The sequence below is a fragment of the Toxorhynchites rutilus genome, chromosome 2 (assembly GCF_029784135.1).
Source record: "Toxorhynchites rutilus septentrionalis strain SRP chromosome 2, ASM2978413v1, whole genome shotgun sequence".
Lineage (NCBI taxonomy): Eukaryota > Metazoa > Arthropoda > Insecta > Diptera > Culicidae > Toxorhynchites > Toxorhynchites rutilus.
Window position 1 is genome coordinate 73,464,230 of NC_073745.1, and position 15,175 is coordinate 73,479,404.

The 15,175-nt window shown below is 37.4% G+C and overlaps 1 protein-coding gene across 3 annotated transcripts in view; it reads right to left on the minus strand.

Annotated features, from left to right (window-relative positions):
* LOC129771594 (D-beta-hydroxybutyrate dehydrogenase, mitochondrial) overlaps window positions 1–15,175 on the minus strand; it is a 285,257-nt gene that overhangs the window by 42,187 nt on the left and 227,895 nt on the right. For all 3 annotated transcript variants that reach the window (XM_055775390.1, XM_055775391.1, XM_055775392.1), the window contains one exon: window positions 11,678–11,881. In XM_055775390.1, coding sequence (XP_055631365.1) covers window positions 11,678–11,881 — 204 coding nt within the window. The remainder of the gene's footprint in view (window positions 1–11,677; window positions 11,882–15,175) is intronic.

Sequence of the window (15,175 nt, forward strand, 5' to 3'; positions counted from 1 at the left end):
TTGTTATTTAGCATGTGGCTGATTTGGTTATTTATTTCTGAAATTTGTGCTTCCGGGGTTCGATAATTCTTTATGTAAACGGGTGTCTTGTCTTGAAGGTGAATGGTTTGCTTGTAGAAGTTGTTGGTTGTCAATATGTCGTCTTCTAGTGCAAAAATGTCGTTGTATTTAGTGCATAATTCTGTTAATTTCTCCTGGGCATGTTGGGGTGTATGATTCAAATTGAGTTCCTTAATCAGTTTCTCGTGTCTACCTTTTGGGTTTTCTCCTAATTCCGTTGTAATGTGATTTATGGTGTATTCTTTAAGGGGGATAGTGGTGGGGGCGAAGGTTTTTGGGATTGATGTTGGTGTGGTATTTGTGTTAATTATTGTAATGAATTGTGAGTTTGGGTTTATTATTGTGTTTGCGCAAAAAATGCCTGGTTTGATTTCTTGTGCGATCACAAGGGCATCATCGTTTAGGTTGAGTGACGGGAAGTGTTTTATAATTTGGCATCTAGGGGGAATAATGTAATTGTTTTCCCAGCTATCTTGAATCGGAATTTCAATTTTGGTGTTTTCATAGTTGAAGGTCATTAGCCATGTTTTGAGGCATAGGTTACATTCATATTTGGTGAGGAAATCTCTGCCTAAAATGCCATCTGCAATTATAGGAAACTTGTTGTTGACGATTTGAAATTGGTGTGGAATTTGGATATCGTCAAAAATGATATTTGTATTTGTGCTCGCTATGGATTCGGTCTTTCCCTCCGTAACTCCATTAATAATGCATCTATTTCCGGGGTGTATTAATTGTTTTCCGTTAATTTTTTCTTCTTTTACTATTGAGATGTCAGCGCCTGTATCAATTATTAATATACATGGTTTGCTTGACATTTGTAAGTATAGTGTAACGAACATTGAACAATTCACGTCGCATTTAAAAATATTTAATGTTGGTCTCCGTAATGTTTGTTTTCCTCCAATGTCAATGCCGGTTCGGACTGGAGGGCATCCGTCGGTTGTGACTCGTTTCCCGTTAGGCGGATGTATTGCTGAGGGCGGTTAAAATTTGTATTCCGCCTATTGTTGTTGTTGTTATTTCGCTGTGGGTTTATGTTTGAGAATTGGTCTCGAACTTGGTTATGCTGGCCAAAACGGTTATAGTTATTACGCGGTTGGTTTTGGAAATTATTTTGGTTGAAATTGTTGCGGTTGAAATTGTTTTGGTTTCTACCGCGGTTATGGAAGTCGTTTGGCCTGCGCCTGTAATTATTATAATGTGTGTCAACGTTGTTGTTGAAACGGTTGGCGTTTCTGTTGGTTTGCGAGTATGCAAATACTGATGCGCTCGCATTATTTAAGTTTTCCTCCAACGCTTTAGTCATCGCCATCGTCATCGGAGTATGAATTGAAATTCCCTGCTCTTATGATGAGCGAGGTTTTTTCGTTTTTTAACCCTCCGGCTAAATGTTTGACGCCTTCTTTGTTTGCCATAGATTTGGCAACTTGGGGCGGAATTTCTTTAGCGGTGTACGCTGTTTCCAAACTGAACACCAATTTTTCTAAATCCAGGCAAAATTGTTCGATTCCACCGTTTTGTTTCAAGTTAGCCATTTTAGCTAGAACTTGTTCCGGTGGGCTGGTCGTTATTTTAGCTTTTAAAATTTTGCTTATCTCGCTCACCGATGTCGGTGTTTCAGTGAATGCATTTCTCGCCCGTCCCTCTAGTTTGGTTAGTATGACGTTAATTATGGTTGCTTTGTTTTCCGGTGTTTCAAATGTTTTCACCAAGTTTAAAGCGTCAGCGAAGGCTTTCAGTTTGTCTATGTTTCCGTCGAATTGCGGAACTATAGACGATGTAGTCTTGATTATTTCGAGTATGCTAGCCATTTTCGGTTTTCTTTGTAACCTGAGGCAAAATAGGACGGCTAGCGCAATTTCCTTGAGTGTTCTTGGTCTACCCTTTTCGATTGACGCCTTAATTGCGTTCAAAAGTTGGTCCGCCTTTTCGGTTATTTTTATGATTTCTGAGCCGTGGGTTGTGTCTAGTAACGTAGACGACAATTTTTTAATCTGTTTCACAAGCGCTTCTGCTTCCGTGAGGCGTTTGGCTAAGGTACTTTTCCTTAGTTTTCTGACCAGTTCCTGTTGTATAGTCAGGTGTATATGTTTTAGTTTTTGTATATTCAATTGGATGAGCTTTGTTACTTCGTCCATTCAAGGAGACAAGGAAAAATGGTTATCGGTAAAGAATTTATTATGCTGAGGCTGCGTTCGAACGCATGTTTTAAAATTTTCGAATTCTTTTAGACGGTGTCGACTACGGCTGCGTGAGCTTTTGCCGCTTGCATAGCATGTGCATTCATGCATGCCTTATATGCTTTGTATATTTTCGAAATTAGTAGTATGGATATGAGGGCAAGTGTGACGCAGATAATCGCTCCTTGAGCTTCGTGCATTACACTGTGGTTCTCTAGGTGATTTAAAATTTGGATTTGAGCGTCGCCCGTGTTACTAACGGGTTTGGTATTAAATAACCCCATTTTCAACGGTACATATGTAAAACCAATTTTGTGGGTATTGTAATTGCTTTTTTTTTCTCTAATTCCTACTACCTATTCCTACTGCCGCGTGGGTATTACGATAAAAAAAATATTTTGTGCCTCGACTATAAATTTATTACATGATATCCGTATATAAAAGGATTAGATTAACTCGAGTCTGACTTACGCCACGTTTTCTCCGCAAGTGTCCTCTTCTCGGGGTTGGGGGTGGCGTGGGTGCCTCTGCGTCCGTCAGATCTCAGGGGTGTCCAGTTGGATCCAAATCGATGTTCATTTTTTTTTTGAAATACTGCTTGGCTTGTAACTGCTATTTATTCTGTTCCACTACTTCGCTGTCCGCTGTACGATTGTGGTTCCACTTATGTTTTATGCTCGTACACTGGTCATTCGTCCTTCACTTCAACGTGGTTACAACCACTTTACACTAACGGTTTTTCGTGGGGTTCAATTTCTTCGCCTTCTTGGCGATTTTCACCAAATTTTTCTTTATTCAAATTACCCGCACTCACACTGCACCCGGGACGGTTCAAAAGTTCGTTTAACTTCTTTTTTTTTTTTTTTTTTTTTTGTAGAGAATTTTTCAGTAATAACCAGTCGGGTCCAAGGTCCGCATTTTAGGCTGACTTCAACACGCGATCACGGAATCGGTTCACTGATCGTAGAACTTGGTTAACTGATCGTGGAGCGTGGCTATTGGTTTCTGTAACGATAGCGATAACTGGCCATTTGCCACTTTGCCATCACGCGGGTCATTTGCACTTTTTCACTAGTTCCGAAGTGACTCGGTGTCACTGGTCGCCATGTAAACGAGAAGAAGGATCTTACGCCATTCAGTGGCGTCGACTTTCGGATTTGGTAAATTAATAAACACAAACGCTATTCGTACAAGCGTCGCCTCTCTACTGTATACTGTCAACTGACATCTGTGCAAAGAAAAGACTCTCGGGGCTTAAATACTAGTTTACAAAAATAGGCTTAAACTCTACACAGAATATTTACAAATTATGCTGGGCGGAGCATCGCACCAGCAGTTAGAGTGGGCTGTGATGGCCTTGGTCAGACGCGTTCTTCGGAGAGAGAGAAAAAGCACTTCTTTGTGGGTCAAAGTAAATAGGAAAAGAAAGTGCTGAAACATGTGTGCCGGATGCGCGCCACATGTTTGGTTAAATTTCTGCTGCTAGCTAAACTCGCAGCGGGGCGGAAGGAAGACAAACTCGCCGCTAACCGTTGGTGCGCGTCGAGTTATACAATCATAAATAGTAAACGAACCCTTGGGCCAGATTGCTGGCTCGGGTATCGTATCACATTTTATGTTTATATCGCCCAGCGCCCTCGGGGGTGGTTTATTGCCTTAGAGGTCTTGAATATTGATGAGTTGGGTTTAAGCGTGATCATATTACAAAAGGTTTACCGAAGATTCGGCGAAATCCGACACCAAAGCGCGGTTTTGAAAAATTATTCGTTATTATTTCGGAAAAACAATCCCCCGCAAACACGTGCCCAAATTGGAATCACCGCTTTAATTTCCAATTAGAAACCGAGCCTAGTCCACAAGTGGGCGGAAGCCCCAGTTCTACTTTACGATCCTCAAAACTGTTTGTAAATACTCATTGAGCTGAAAGTTAAACGGACAAACGCAGCAGCAGCAGCGACGGAAAACACGAAACGAAACAAAACAAAACAGAAAAATAACGAATAATATAAAACTCGCGCAAAAACTTTTCCCTCTGCTCTTGGAAGCAGTTTGCTACCGAATGAAAATGAAAATGGGCTCCCCGTTGAGGCAGAATATGCTTTTAGCGCAGAAGTTTCGCAAAAAAAAAAACAAATGAATGGAGTCGGAGAAATGTGGCTTTTTTGTTTGAGAAACGAGCGAACAAGTGGCTTTCAGTTGCAGTTTTCTGATAACGCTGCTCGGGATTTGTTGATGTCGTTCTCGGTAGGAGAGCCTGAAATCAATCTCGGGAATCTCCGATAATATAGCGGAAATTTCATATTTTGGGGCATGAATTACCATAAATTTATCGCATCAAATTCGCCCTTTCTAACGATGTTGTGCAGAAACCAAAGGATCACCAATTGATTCCATTGATTGAAACGAGCCGATTATGTTGCGGGCTTTCTCGTCCTCCTAGGGCTTCTGCTCAACGGGTACAAACCAAGTTTATGTCCTTTCTTACAAGCAATAATGATCGGGTCGATCCGTTTTTCCATTCTTCGTCACCACAGGAGGTCACACCGGCCACCGCTAAAAGGAAAATTAAATTCGAAACTCAGATCAACGAGCGCTCGGGGCAAAAAGTGGGGCACGAAAAGGCGGGCACAATTTCACCATCCACAAAGCGCCCACACACACCCGTTTTCCATCCTTCCGTCCGCCCATCCCGTCGTCACCCGTCACCTGAGAGTGCATAGTTTCTTCGTGACGCGGGCTACCGAGAGAACTCTGTGTGGTAGCCAACAAATGCTCTCGGTGCGTGGGCAAAAGAAGGCGCCAGGATATCTGTTTTCCACGGCGAGACAGAGAAGCAGCTGCGAAGCAGAAAAAATTGAGATATTGTTCTATATTTCTTAATTTTAAGCATGGAAAAAAAGGAACGAACTGTTTTCGCCTTCGTTTCTTTATTTTATTTCTTTTTCCATTTTTTTCTTCATTCTACTTCTTCCCCGCTAATGGGCTAGAGTGGGTGGACATATCTGCAGGGAAAAACAAACTGCGAAGTGTTATTTTTTTTGTTGCTTCTGCTGTTGCCTTCATCCAGCTGCTTCGAGGGAGTGTAAAAGCTTTGCACTAATGTTATTATAGACTTGATTTTCATTTTCTTTCGTTTTGTTTCATACTTCACGAGTTGGGGTAGATCATAGGGAGGAAAGATTGGACCCCCGGATGATGACGCTGGGTGTGTGTGTGTGTGAGTGGGTATCAAGAGCGAGAGGATGGAGAATACGGTTCTTTGTGTGTTAATTTGTAGTAGGAGCGATAAGCGGAGACGATTCACTTCGGATGGGAGTTTGGGATTCTAGAAAATCGAATTGTATTAGTTTTTTTTTTCAACCAACGCACAGAAAAAGCTTCTCGGAATCGGTTTCGAATGGACACTAGTCATCTGCAGTTTTTCGCGGAAAACTAAATTCAGATCAACACAGAATAGTTTTCATTTCAGTTCTCGGAAGCTTTCTTATTTATTGAATTATTATTTTTTTTATTATTATTGGGAGGGAGAGTTGAAAACACTGCAATGCGAAAACAATAGTTTCTTCCTCTTCTTCGATTTCACCAAACGAAGTATTGTCTTATTTTCGAACGAATTTGGTTTTGCATTCCATTTTGACATTTAGATGGGAATAAGTTTCAGCAATCTCCTTAAATGAGTATCAAAACACTAGTATGCAGAATCTCTGATCTTTGGAAATTGTAAATATTTAAATAGAGGACAAAACCGGTCCAACGATTCACATCTATAAAAATGCTTCAAATTATATTCAAATAGAATCTAGTAGTAAAAAGCCAATGTAAAATAGAATTTCCAACAAATTCTAAATAATGTGAATTATTCTGAAATATGGAAAACGAATTCCATTTTACGGGGCTCCAAGGAACAAAAAACTGAAAATGGTCTGAATAAAGTTATTAAATGTTCAAGAAATGAAGAAGTATATGGTGTTTTCAATAAATATTTTTTAAGCATAGGGACGCAGATGTTTCGTGAATATTCGCAGCGAAATTATGGCGAACCATGTACTTTGAAATGCCCTCGATCGTTTTAATATCGGAACCAATGCCGAAAATATTCATGTTCTGGACATTCAAATACAGTGAATTTCAACCCTTCTTGTATTGATAACCTGCTGCTCAAGCGAGGGTCGATAAATATGAAACAACACTATCAATGAACACCAGTGGAATGAACATCAACATCAGTTTACCATGAAGTTCATTTTTCATTTGCTTTTTCATTTTCATTTTCGTAATGCTCAAATAGAGAAAGGTTAGCAGAGCATGTAAATTGCGATAATCTATATATATATATATATATATATATATATATATATATATATATATATATATATATATATATATATATAAATCTCGTGTCACGGTGTTTGTTACCGAACTCCTCCGAAACGGCTCGACCGATTTTGATGAAATTATTCTCAAAATACTTGGTAGGTATGAGAATAGGTTGTAAACTATATATGATACCGGAAGGATACCGATAACCATACATTTGATACCGAATAGGGTGGCTCTATACAGAAAAAAAGATCTGGATATTTTTTTCAAAAATTTGACTTCATACCATACATATAATTTTAAATTTTGACTCCAATTCCCTATTTTTAATTGCGATTTTATTATTTTTGTGTCAAAAATATTCTAATAATTTTACCGTTGTTCGTTTTTTCAACAGAACGAATTTATTTAAGTTGTTCAATGACTGATGGCGTAACGCCCGCTTCATTGAACATCCATCTACAAATACACAAGTAACATCAATTCATCTAAAGCAGGGAGCATCTCCGACGAGCTGGAAGCCTTTTTGAATGAGCACAATGAGTTATCGAAATTCTTCAAATCACATTTGCTCGGATTACAAAATGACAATCACGCTATTGCCATCAACCCTGATAAAACATCAGCTGGAGAGCACGTGTGTAGATCCAAAGCACAAGCGCTGCTGGAATCATGATAGCACGGTGACACGAGAAATTTAATGCGAAGAAAAAACAATAATCTGGAATTCATCGTTGACACACACCGTTCATACGACCCTCGCTATGTTCTTCTTCAATGGCACTAACGTTCCCAAGGTTTGCCTTCTTAACGTAGTACTACTTGTGTCATTTTTATTAGTAAATAGTTGAGATTTCTATGACGAACAATACGCCTTGAATGTATTCTGGAGTGGCAAGCTCAAGAATACGCGTGACTACAGTGCAAGTCAGAAGGGTTTCTTTAACGAAAAATCTCTTGCATAAACATTAGACCAACGAGACCCCGTCACAGATATTTAATTCATTATGAACATCATTTCTCATTTTGAACATGAACATGCGACGAAACAAACAGAGGGCGCGCTCGAAGGATTTTTATGTTTATCATATGGTGATTTGACATGGTCAAGAAACGCCAATTCAAGATATCGTAAGCTGTGCCAACAATTTATGGTCGACATATACGCGAAGGTAGAGATTGAACGACTGCAATTCTTACTACACAATCAACAAAAGCGGTGCGAGGAATAATACATTCACTTGCAAGACACTATCATGAGCAACGCCGACACAGCTTTAGTTATAGCCAGGCCAAAGCGCAATGCATTGTCATGACATTGCGCGTGTGTTCAAACACAAAATGAAGTTCGATCGTATTCGTCCCCACATATTGTTGGTTGCATTCTGTTGAATACAACTTATTTTGACCATTGTTTCGCGACAAGGCGAACGAATTTAAGAGTGTAAAAGTCGATTTCGATCGAATTGTAAAATCCGATCACTCATATGCATATATGAATATTGAGTTCTACAAATCGGGGAAGAGTAATAAAAACATCCATGAATAAAGGAAGCAATATGACTGTGTTTCATACTTAGATTACCGATGTGAATACTCCTCGATGACAACGATAAAATAACGCGATTCCAAACAGGCCGATTAATTTGAACGTTTTCCAATTTATGAACGAGACCAAGCTGTTATAAACTAAGCCATGTTGAAAATTACATGCACGTATTTTCTGACAAGGAGACAGCAATAAATATTGATTTTTTATATTTCTTTTTTTCTACTTTACGACAAACTTATATTACTTTTTTCAGTTGACGTTTAACTTTTAAGAGATCAAACATGTCAGTTACGTTAATGAAATACACCAAGAAACATCATATAACTTTTCGTTCAAATCATTTAATTCGTTTTTTTATCGGTCTTATTCGATTTATTTTAAAGATCGTTAAAATTGTTCAACAAACAACGATCGTTGTTTTATTCAACACCCAAAATCTTCACTAGAAATAATTTATTTGGCAGAATAACGTTTGCCTGGTCAGCTAGTTTATACATAAAAATGTTACGAATTAAACATTAATACTATATTTTCAAAGAAAAAATGAAAAAAATTGTTGTTCGAACAACTTTTCCCATGTATATGTGCCCATCGTCCGATGTGTGGAAAACTTGTTGGACGTTTTAAGGGCTATTTGTATCTATTTTTTCAGAATTTTTAAAGCATATGTTTTCGAGAAAAATGAATTTAAATTTCCAAAATTTTATTTTCACTGAATTTTTTTTCCAAAAAATTATTTGATAATTTTTAATGAAAACCTGAGTAATTTCCTACATTTCATTCTCTGACCAACTTTTTGTAGATCTCATGGTTTTTAAGTTAAGATTTTCCATAAAAAAGTTGACAAAACTCATAAATTAAAAAAAAACCTACAAAAACAAATTCATTGAAAAAAAATATTTTGATAATTAAAATTCATTTTTCACGAAAACATATGCTTTTGAAATTCTGAAAAATTGATATAAATGGCCATTAAAATTTCCAACAAGTTTTCCATAGATGGAAAAAGGTTTTTCGAACAACAACTTTTTCATTTTTTTTCTTTGAAAAAGTACTAAAAATATTTAATTCGTAACATTTTTATGTATAAATTATCGCAATTTACATGCTCTGCTAACTTTTCTCTATTTGGAAACATGTCAAGAACATGTCAAACGTGAGAATTCAGACACAAAAATGTTACGAGCAATACAATATTTTTTTCAGGAGTCTTCACACAAAAATGACTTATATTCCAAAAAACTACAAAAGATAGAAAGTTGATGTCTTCGACAAAAGTTTATATTGTAACAAGATATAAAACTTTGTCGAATTCACTATCAATTCGCTATCTTGACTTTCAACAAAATTAGGATAAGTGTACTTTTTTTTCAAAGAAAACATGAAAAAGTTATTGTTCGAAAAAAATTTTCCCTGCAAAAGTGCTCATCTTCCGATGTATTGACGACTTGTTGGAAATTGTAAGGGCTATGCATATATATATACTGTTGGGATTTTGTGAAAAAATACGTTTTTGAGAAAAATGAATTTTAATTTTTAAAGTATTTTTTTGTCAGCGAATGTTTTTTCCAATAATTTTTTGGTTTTTTATAAAAAATTAAACAATTTCCTACATTTCATCCTTCGACAAGAGTTTTGTAGGTATCATAGTTTTTAAATTATATTTTTTTTGAAAAAATAAGAAAAAAATTGTCTTTTTCCAAAAAACAGTCTAAATGTTTTTCGAATATTTCAAGTATGCAAAGTTGCTTAAATGATATATGTTCTTTCAAATGCCGTCAATAAACTTTGTTTGTGTTTTCCGTAGAAAGAATGACAAACAATTGAAGAGAGCGTATTTTTTGGACAAAATATCAATAACTTTGAGTGAAGTTGAGATATTGACAAGTTCTGCATCGCGAAATGTTTGTATGAATAAGCTCTAAAAGTCTTCTGAAGATAGTTTGTATGTAGAATTTGAAATATAAAAAATAGAGCAAAAAAACAGTATTTTTCATGGTGACCCTAACGTAACTTAGAAAACAAGCGCTATATCGGTTATTTCAAGAGATAGAAAAATACTTTGCTCTACAAAGATGTATCAAAAAACAGGAACTACAACATTGTCGAAATATGTTTACCTCTATCTATAGAGATAAGGAAGATAGATTATTTATTTCATCGAAAATGTTGGTTACTCTATTTTTGATAACATAAAAGTGAGCGCTCTATCGTATGTAACAACTTTGGCGAATGAAGTTTTTGTCTAGAGAATAACTGTCGAACTCTAAATGCTAATTTCCACTTAAATACGATTAAATTTCACCTTAACGAAGGAATATTATCTTTTTTTTTCTTGAAATAAATCATATTTGAATTTCAAATTTTTTTTTTCAAACTGCATATAATAGGTTGTATATAATTGAATCATATACTCGTACATCGGAGTCTGTTTATAATTGAGTCCGATCTGTTACTTCAGGAATCCGGTTCTGTTATTGTGGTTTTGGTTGAAAACGTGACCAAAAGAATCATTTTTTCGCGTCTGCGACCTACGTTTTGCAAGAAAAAATAATTTTGTTTGTTTTTTTCTACGGAGTTTGCTAACGCAAACATCTTCTTCTTCTTCTTCAATGGCACTAACGTTCCTAGAGGAACTTCGTCTAAATAATGATATCGTAACCATTTGAAGTATATCATGTAAATGGATCAACGAACTTTCATAAAACATTCTCGTATTTTTCGCAAGAAGCTTAATCTATGAGCTATTCAACAGAAGTTAACAAAGCATCGAATAGTCGCCATAGTTTGTCCATTCTCAATCTTGACGAAATACATTCGCATCAAAGAGTTTAACCGATGCACATTGTCACCCATAAAACAAAAACTTTACTAGTATTGCTTTGTTATTTAAAATAATTTGACAGAGAATCAGTGAAAAATGTGTCTCTTGTATTAAGACAGTGTAAATTGAAAAAAACATTGGGATACGTCCTCAGTTCCCCAATGTCTGCTTGTAGCATATAATCTCAAATTACAGAATCATTCTGAAAAGCATTTAACCTAGATTTTTATCGAACAATCTTTACATTCTTCGGCTGAGATTAACACCTTCTCCAACCAACTACGACAACGAAAAAGTTACTTTGCGATAGCGAAGTGCTAGAGATTCTTAACACAATCCTAACACAACAGTAACACTCTCCTCATCCTCGCCAGCACTGTGCCACTCTCCGATCCACCCACCACCCATGATGAGATTGTTGAGATAATTTTATCATAGCTGTTTATTGCCCACCGCTTTCCGAAAACAGCAGGAGGGCGTGGGCGTAATCATAAGTATGCTGTCTCTTATGAGCGAATGCCACCCAAAGGGACGATTGAGTAATAGATAGCTCTCGAATTAAATTAAGTTTTCCTTATCTCGTGTAGAGATAAAAGCCTGACGATAGGAGGCCGAGGGAGGGGGTGTGGGAAACATTTAAGGAGGCTTCGCGCGACTCGTAAAGTGTGCTTGGGAAATTTCCATCAGTGTTATTTTTCAGGTGTAAAATCGAAACAGAAGCTGCCCTCGCATACTTACCTGCACTTCCGATGTGACGTCCAGCTGGATCGGTTTCAGGCGACCGGAGGAGAGCGTTTTCAGCATCCCGGCGTCCGCATTGTCGTCCAGATTCCTGAACCCAGCGAACACTGTGAAGCCAATGTCGTCCAATTTTCTGGCCAGTGCCCTGGCCAGCGGGGATTCGCAGCCGGTGATGAGGACACCTTTTCCCAGTGGCGATACCTGTGGGCGGACAGAAAGCAGCAACATTCGATTAATCGACATTAATTTTAAATTTTGTTGACAGTGTGACACTCTTAGGAGGAAAACAACGACTTGTTCTAGGGAGAGAATAAGATTTGTGAAGGTTGAAGGGCAACAGCTTCGATAGCGGCAATCTTTTCGTCAGAGTAACAAACCGAATGCCATTGACTCTCGCTGGAAGCAAACATGATTGTGTCCCTTCGCACCAAGCTGAATCCTGTGACGAGAGTGAAGCAGTGCCATTTTCCGAGAACGCTTCTGTCGCCGTCGTCTTCGCTGCGTCAATGGGGCATTCGTGCTCTGCGCCTAAACTATGTTTACGTAATGAGGATATTTACATAAAAATTACTTGTACAATTTATTCCTTTTAATCTGTGCTGCTGCAGAGGGAGAAGTCGCTTCACGTGGCTGACAATGAGTATATGGCGTGGGGATGGCTGCTGATTGCGAGATACTGTGGAAGGTGTCCAATGGTTTTTTTTTCTGCGAGCAGATTGATTGTCAATAGCCAGGGAAGGTCAAGGAATCAAGGTCACTTTCTCGCTAGTGTCGGCGTAACGACATCAACCTGAGCCGAGATCCGCCCCGTCGCTCGTTTAGGTTCCCACGTTCTATGGGGGGGAACTTCTGAACAAGGTTATGATAATCTTGAATCATTCGTTCACAACACGAAGAGAAACGATTAGCAAAACAAAGCATATTTTTCTTATGAGTTGAAATTTAGATGCTTGAAATACTTTGTTTTTGTATTATCTGCGATAAGATATAAAGTCTATCTGGTTTCCCAACACGGAAACGTGCAAAATGCAGTTGAACAATCCGCATCCGAATTTAAACCACACAATTCCAAAGATTGATTTTGAGTAACGCCAATCGAATAAAAATAAATGGATTTAAAATCATTATCAGATACAATTTTAGTTCACATTTTTTTTAAATACTTTAAAAAAATATGTTGCTATCACATAGAATACATACTCAATACTAGAAAGTACATTTACGTTCAGAAGTGTGCTTATTCCATCTGAAAATCATGAAGCTTCCTAAGGTGTTGGCAGTAGCAAAAACAATCATTGAAGTGTGTTGTATATTTTGTCATAATATGAGCTCTATCAGTACCGAACTTATCGAGCGCACATAAACGAACGGAACAATTTTTCATACACAAAATTATTTTTTATTAATAAAAAATAATTTCAAGGAATGAAAAGATAAAGTAGGAAGCTTGCACTAATATGAATAGGATTAACAAAGGATCGAGGAGGAAAGGGTCGAATTTTGCAAGTGATTTCGGAACGCTGTACCGTTTTGTCTTATATTCCGAACAGACTCAAATTTCGAACACTTCATTTTGAAATTAAATTTACTGAACATCAATGTTATAAATAATTGAATAATTAAAACCCCGATATTCTTCAGGGTAAGCCTTTCTGTATAACAACATTAATAGGTACCGAAATATTTCAACCAACACACACACACACACATTTACAAAACCACATAGTGAGAGAAATTTATGAAATAATTACCAAATTATGTGGAATCTTACAAAACATTACTGCAAAGAACAAGTCTATGTGCGCGTCATGATTGACAAGAATAAAACAACGGACACATGGACACTATACACACATACACGCATGTGAAACAGAACACATCCTAAAACTCCTTTAATAGTGAATGCAAAAAAATTAAAAATTAGAGTCGATAGTCGATCAGAACAAAGAACATTAAGAAAGTCAAGCAAAGTTTAGAAACATAACTTTACAAACAATTAATAAAAACGAATAATAGTGCAAGACAATACACAACAACCACAAAAATAAAGCTAACGACATATTGAACAAAAAAAAAAGGAAAAAAACACGATTATCCCTAAGGTCTCGACGAGTGTATGGTTCAAGGGATTGAATGTAGGTCGTGATTTCATTCGCGTGATATCTCGGCTTATGTCCAATCACTACAACCTAAACGCGCATCTCTATCGCATTGGGCTCGCAGCAAACAATCTTTGTGATTGTGGCGATGGCTACCACGACATCGAGCATATTGTCTGGTCGTGTATCCGGTTCCATGCTGCTCGCTTTCAGCTCTCTAGAGCACTGAGAGCAAAAGGCAGACAATCGGATATCCCCGTCCGGGATATCTTAGGTAGCCGTGATCCTGTTCTTCTGCTTCATCAATACCTGTTCCTCAGAAACGCCGATGTCAACGTTTAATGATGTTTCCTTCGTTGTGTCCCCGTTTCATATCCCTCCTATCCGATCGATAAACTTTTACTTAGTCGCGGCAATACATACACACACTCTTTACAGATACACGGGCCAAAGGTTGTGCAGTCCACTGATCATTCAACAAGAGTCAAAGGTTGTACCGCTCATGACAACTCTACACGAACTGATGATTGCGCCGGCTAGTGACCATTCTATCCTGGATTCCTCGAGTCGAGAAAGACGCACCACGCTAGATATGGGGTACAGACTAGGGGGGCGTTGCTGATTAATGGTCAGCTGCATCCCAATAGGAAGTATCCCGTGTCGGGCACACGTACAGAGCATCGAAGACTGCAACATACCAATTATAAGAACACTTGTAATACTAACCTCGAGCCAACCGCGAGTAATCGGTTACATATTACTAACATAGATAATAAGAAAAATTGTCAAAGTATTGAACTCCCGGCCCCGTGAGGCTAACGCCATATGAGCCTTGATAAAAATATATATTTTGGAAAAAAAACAATGATGTTCAATAAATTCAGTTTTTACAATGAAGTGATCGGAATTTGACAAAACGGTAGCTTCAATTTGGTTGATAGAAACAATATCATGCATTTTTGGAAAATTAGTAAAAACCCATTAAAACACACATTTTAAGTTTCTTCGTTACTCCTAAAAGATACTTGGTTCCATTAATTTGAATATTTTACAACTGCATTCATTTTACACGCAATTCTGTATGAATAACTATACAGACATTATTATCCTAAGACTAACTATTCTCGATATAAAATAACATGTATAGAAAGTTATATCTCATGAAAAACCATTTACCTATACCATGGAATCTCAATCTCAATCCCTTGGAATCGTTTGATTTTTATAGTTTTGGGTTATGGGCGTCTATGCATTCTCCGTAACTATGAAAATTCGATCAAAGGAAGTTTACATGAGATATTTTTAGAATGTAGACTCCACTGAAAAAGTTCAATGATATGAGAAAAAATATGAACGTTTGACTGAGCTGCACTCTCAGACGGCTCAATCCGTTTAT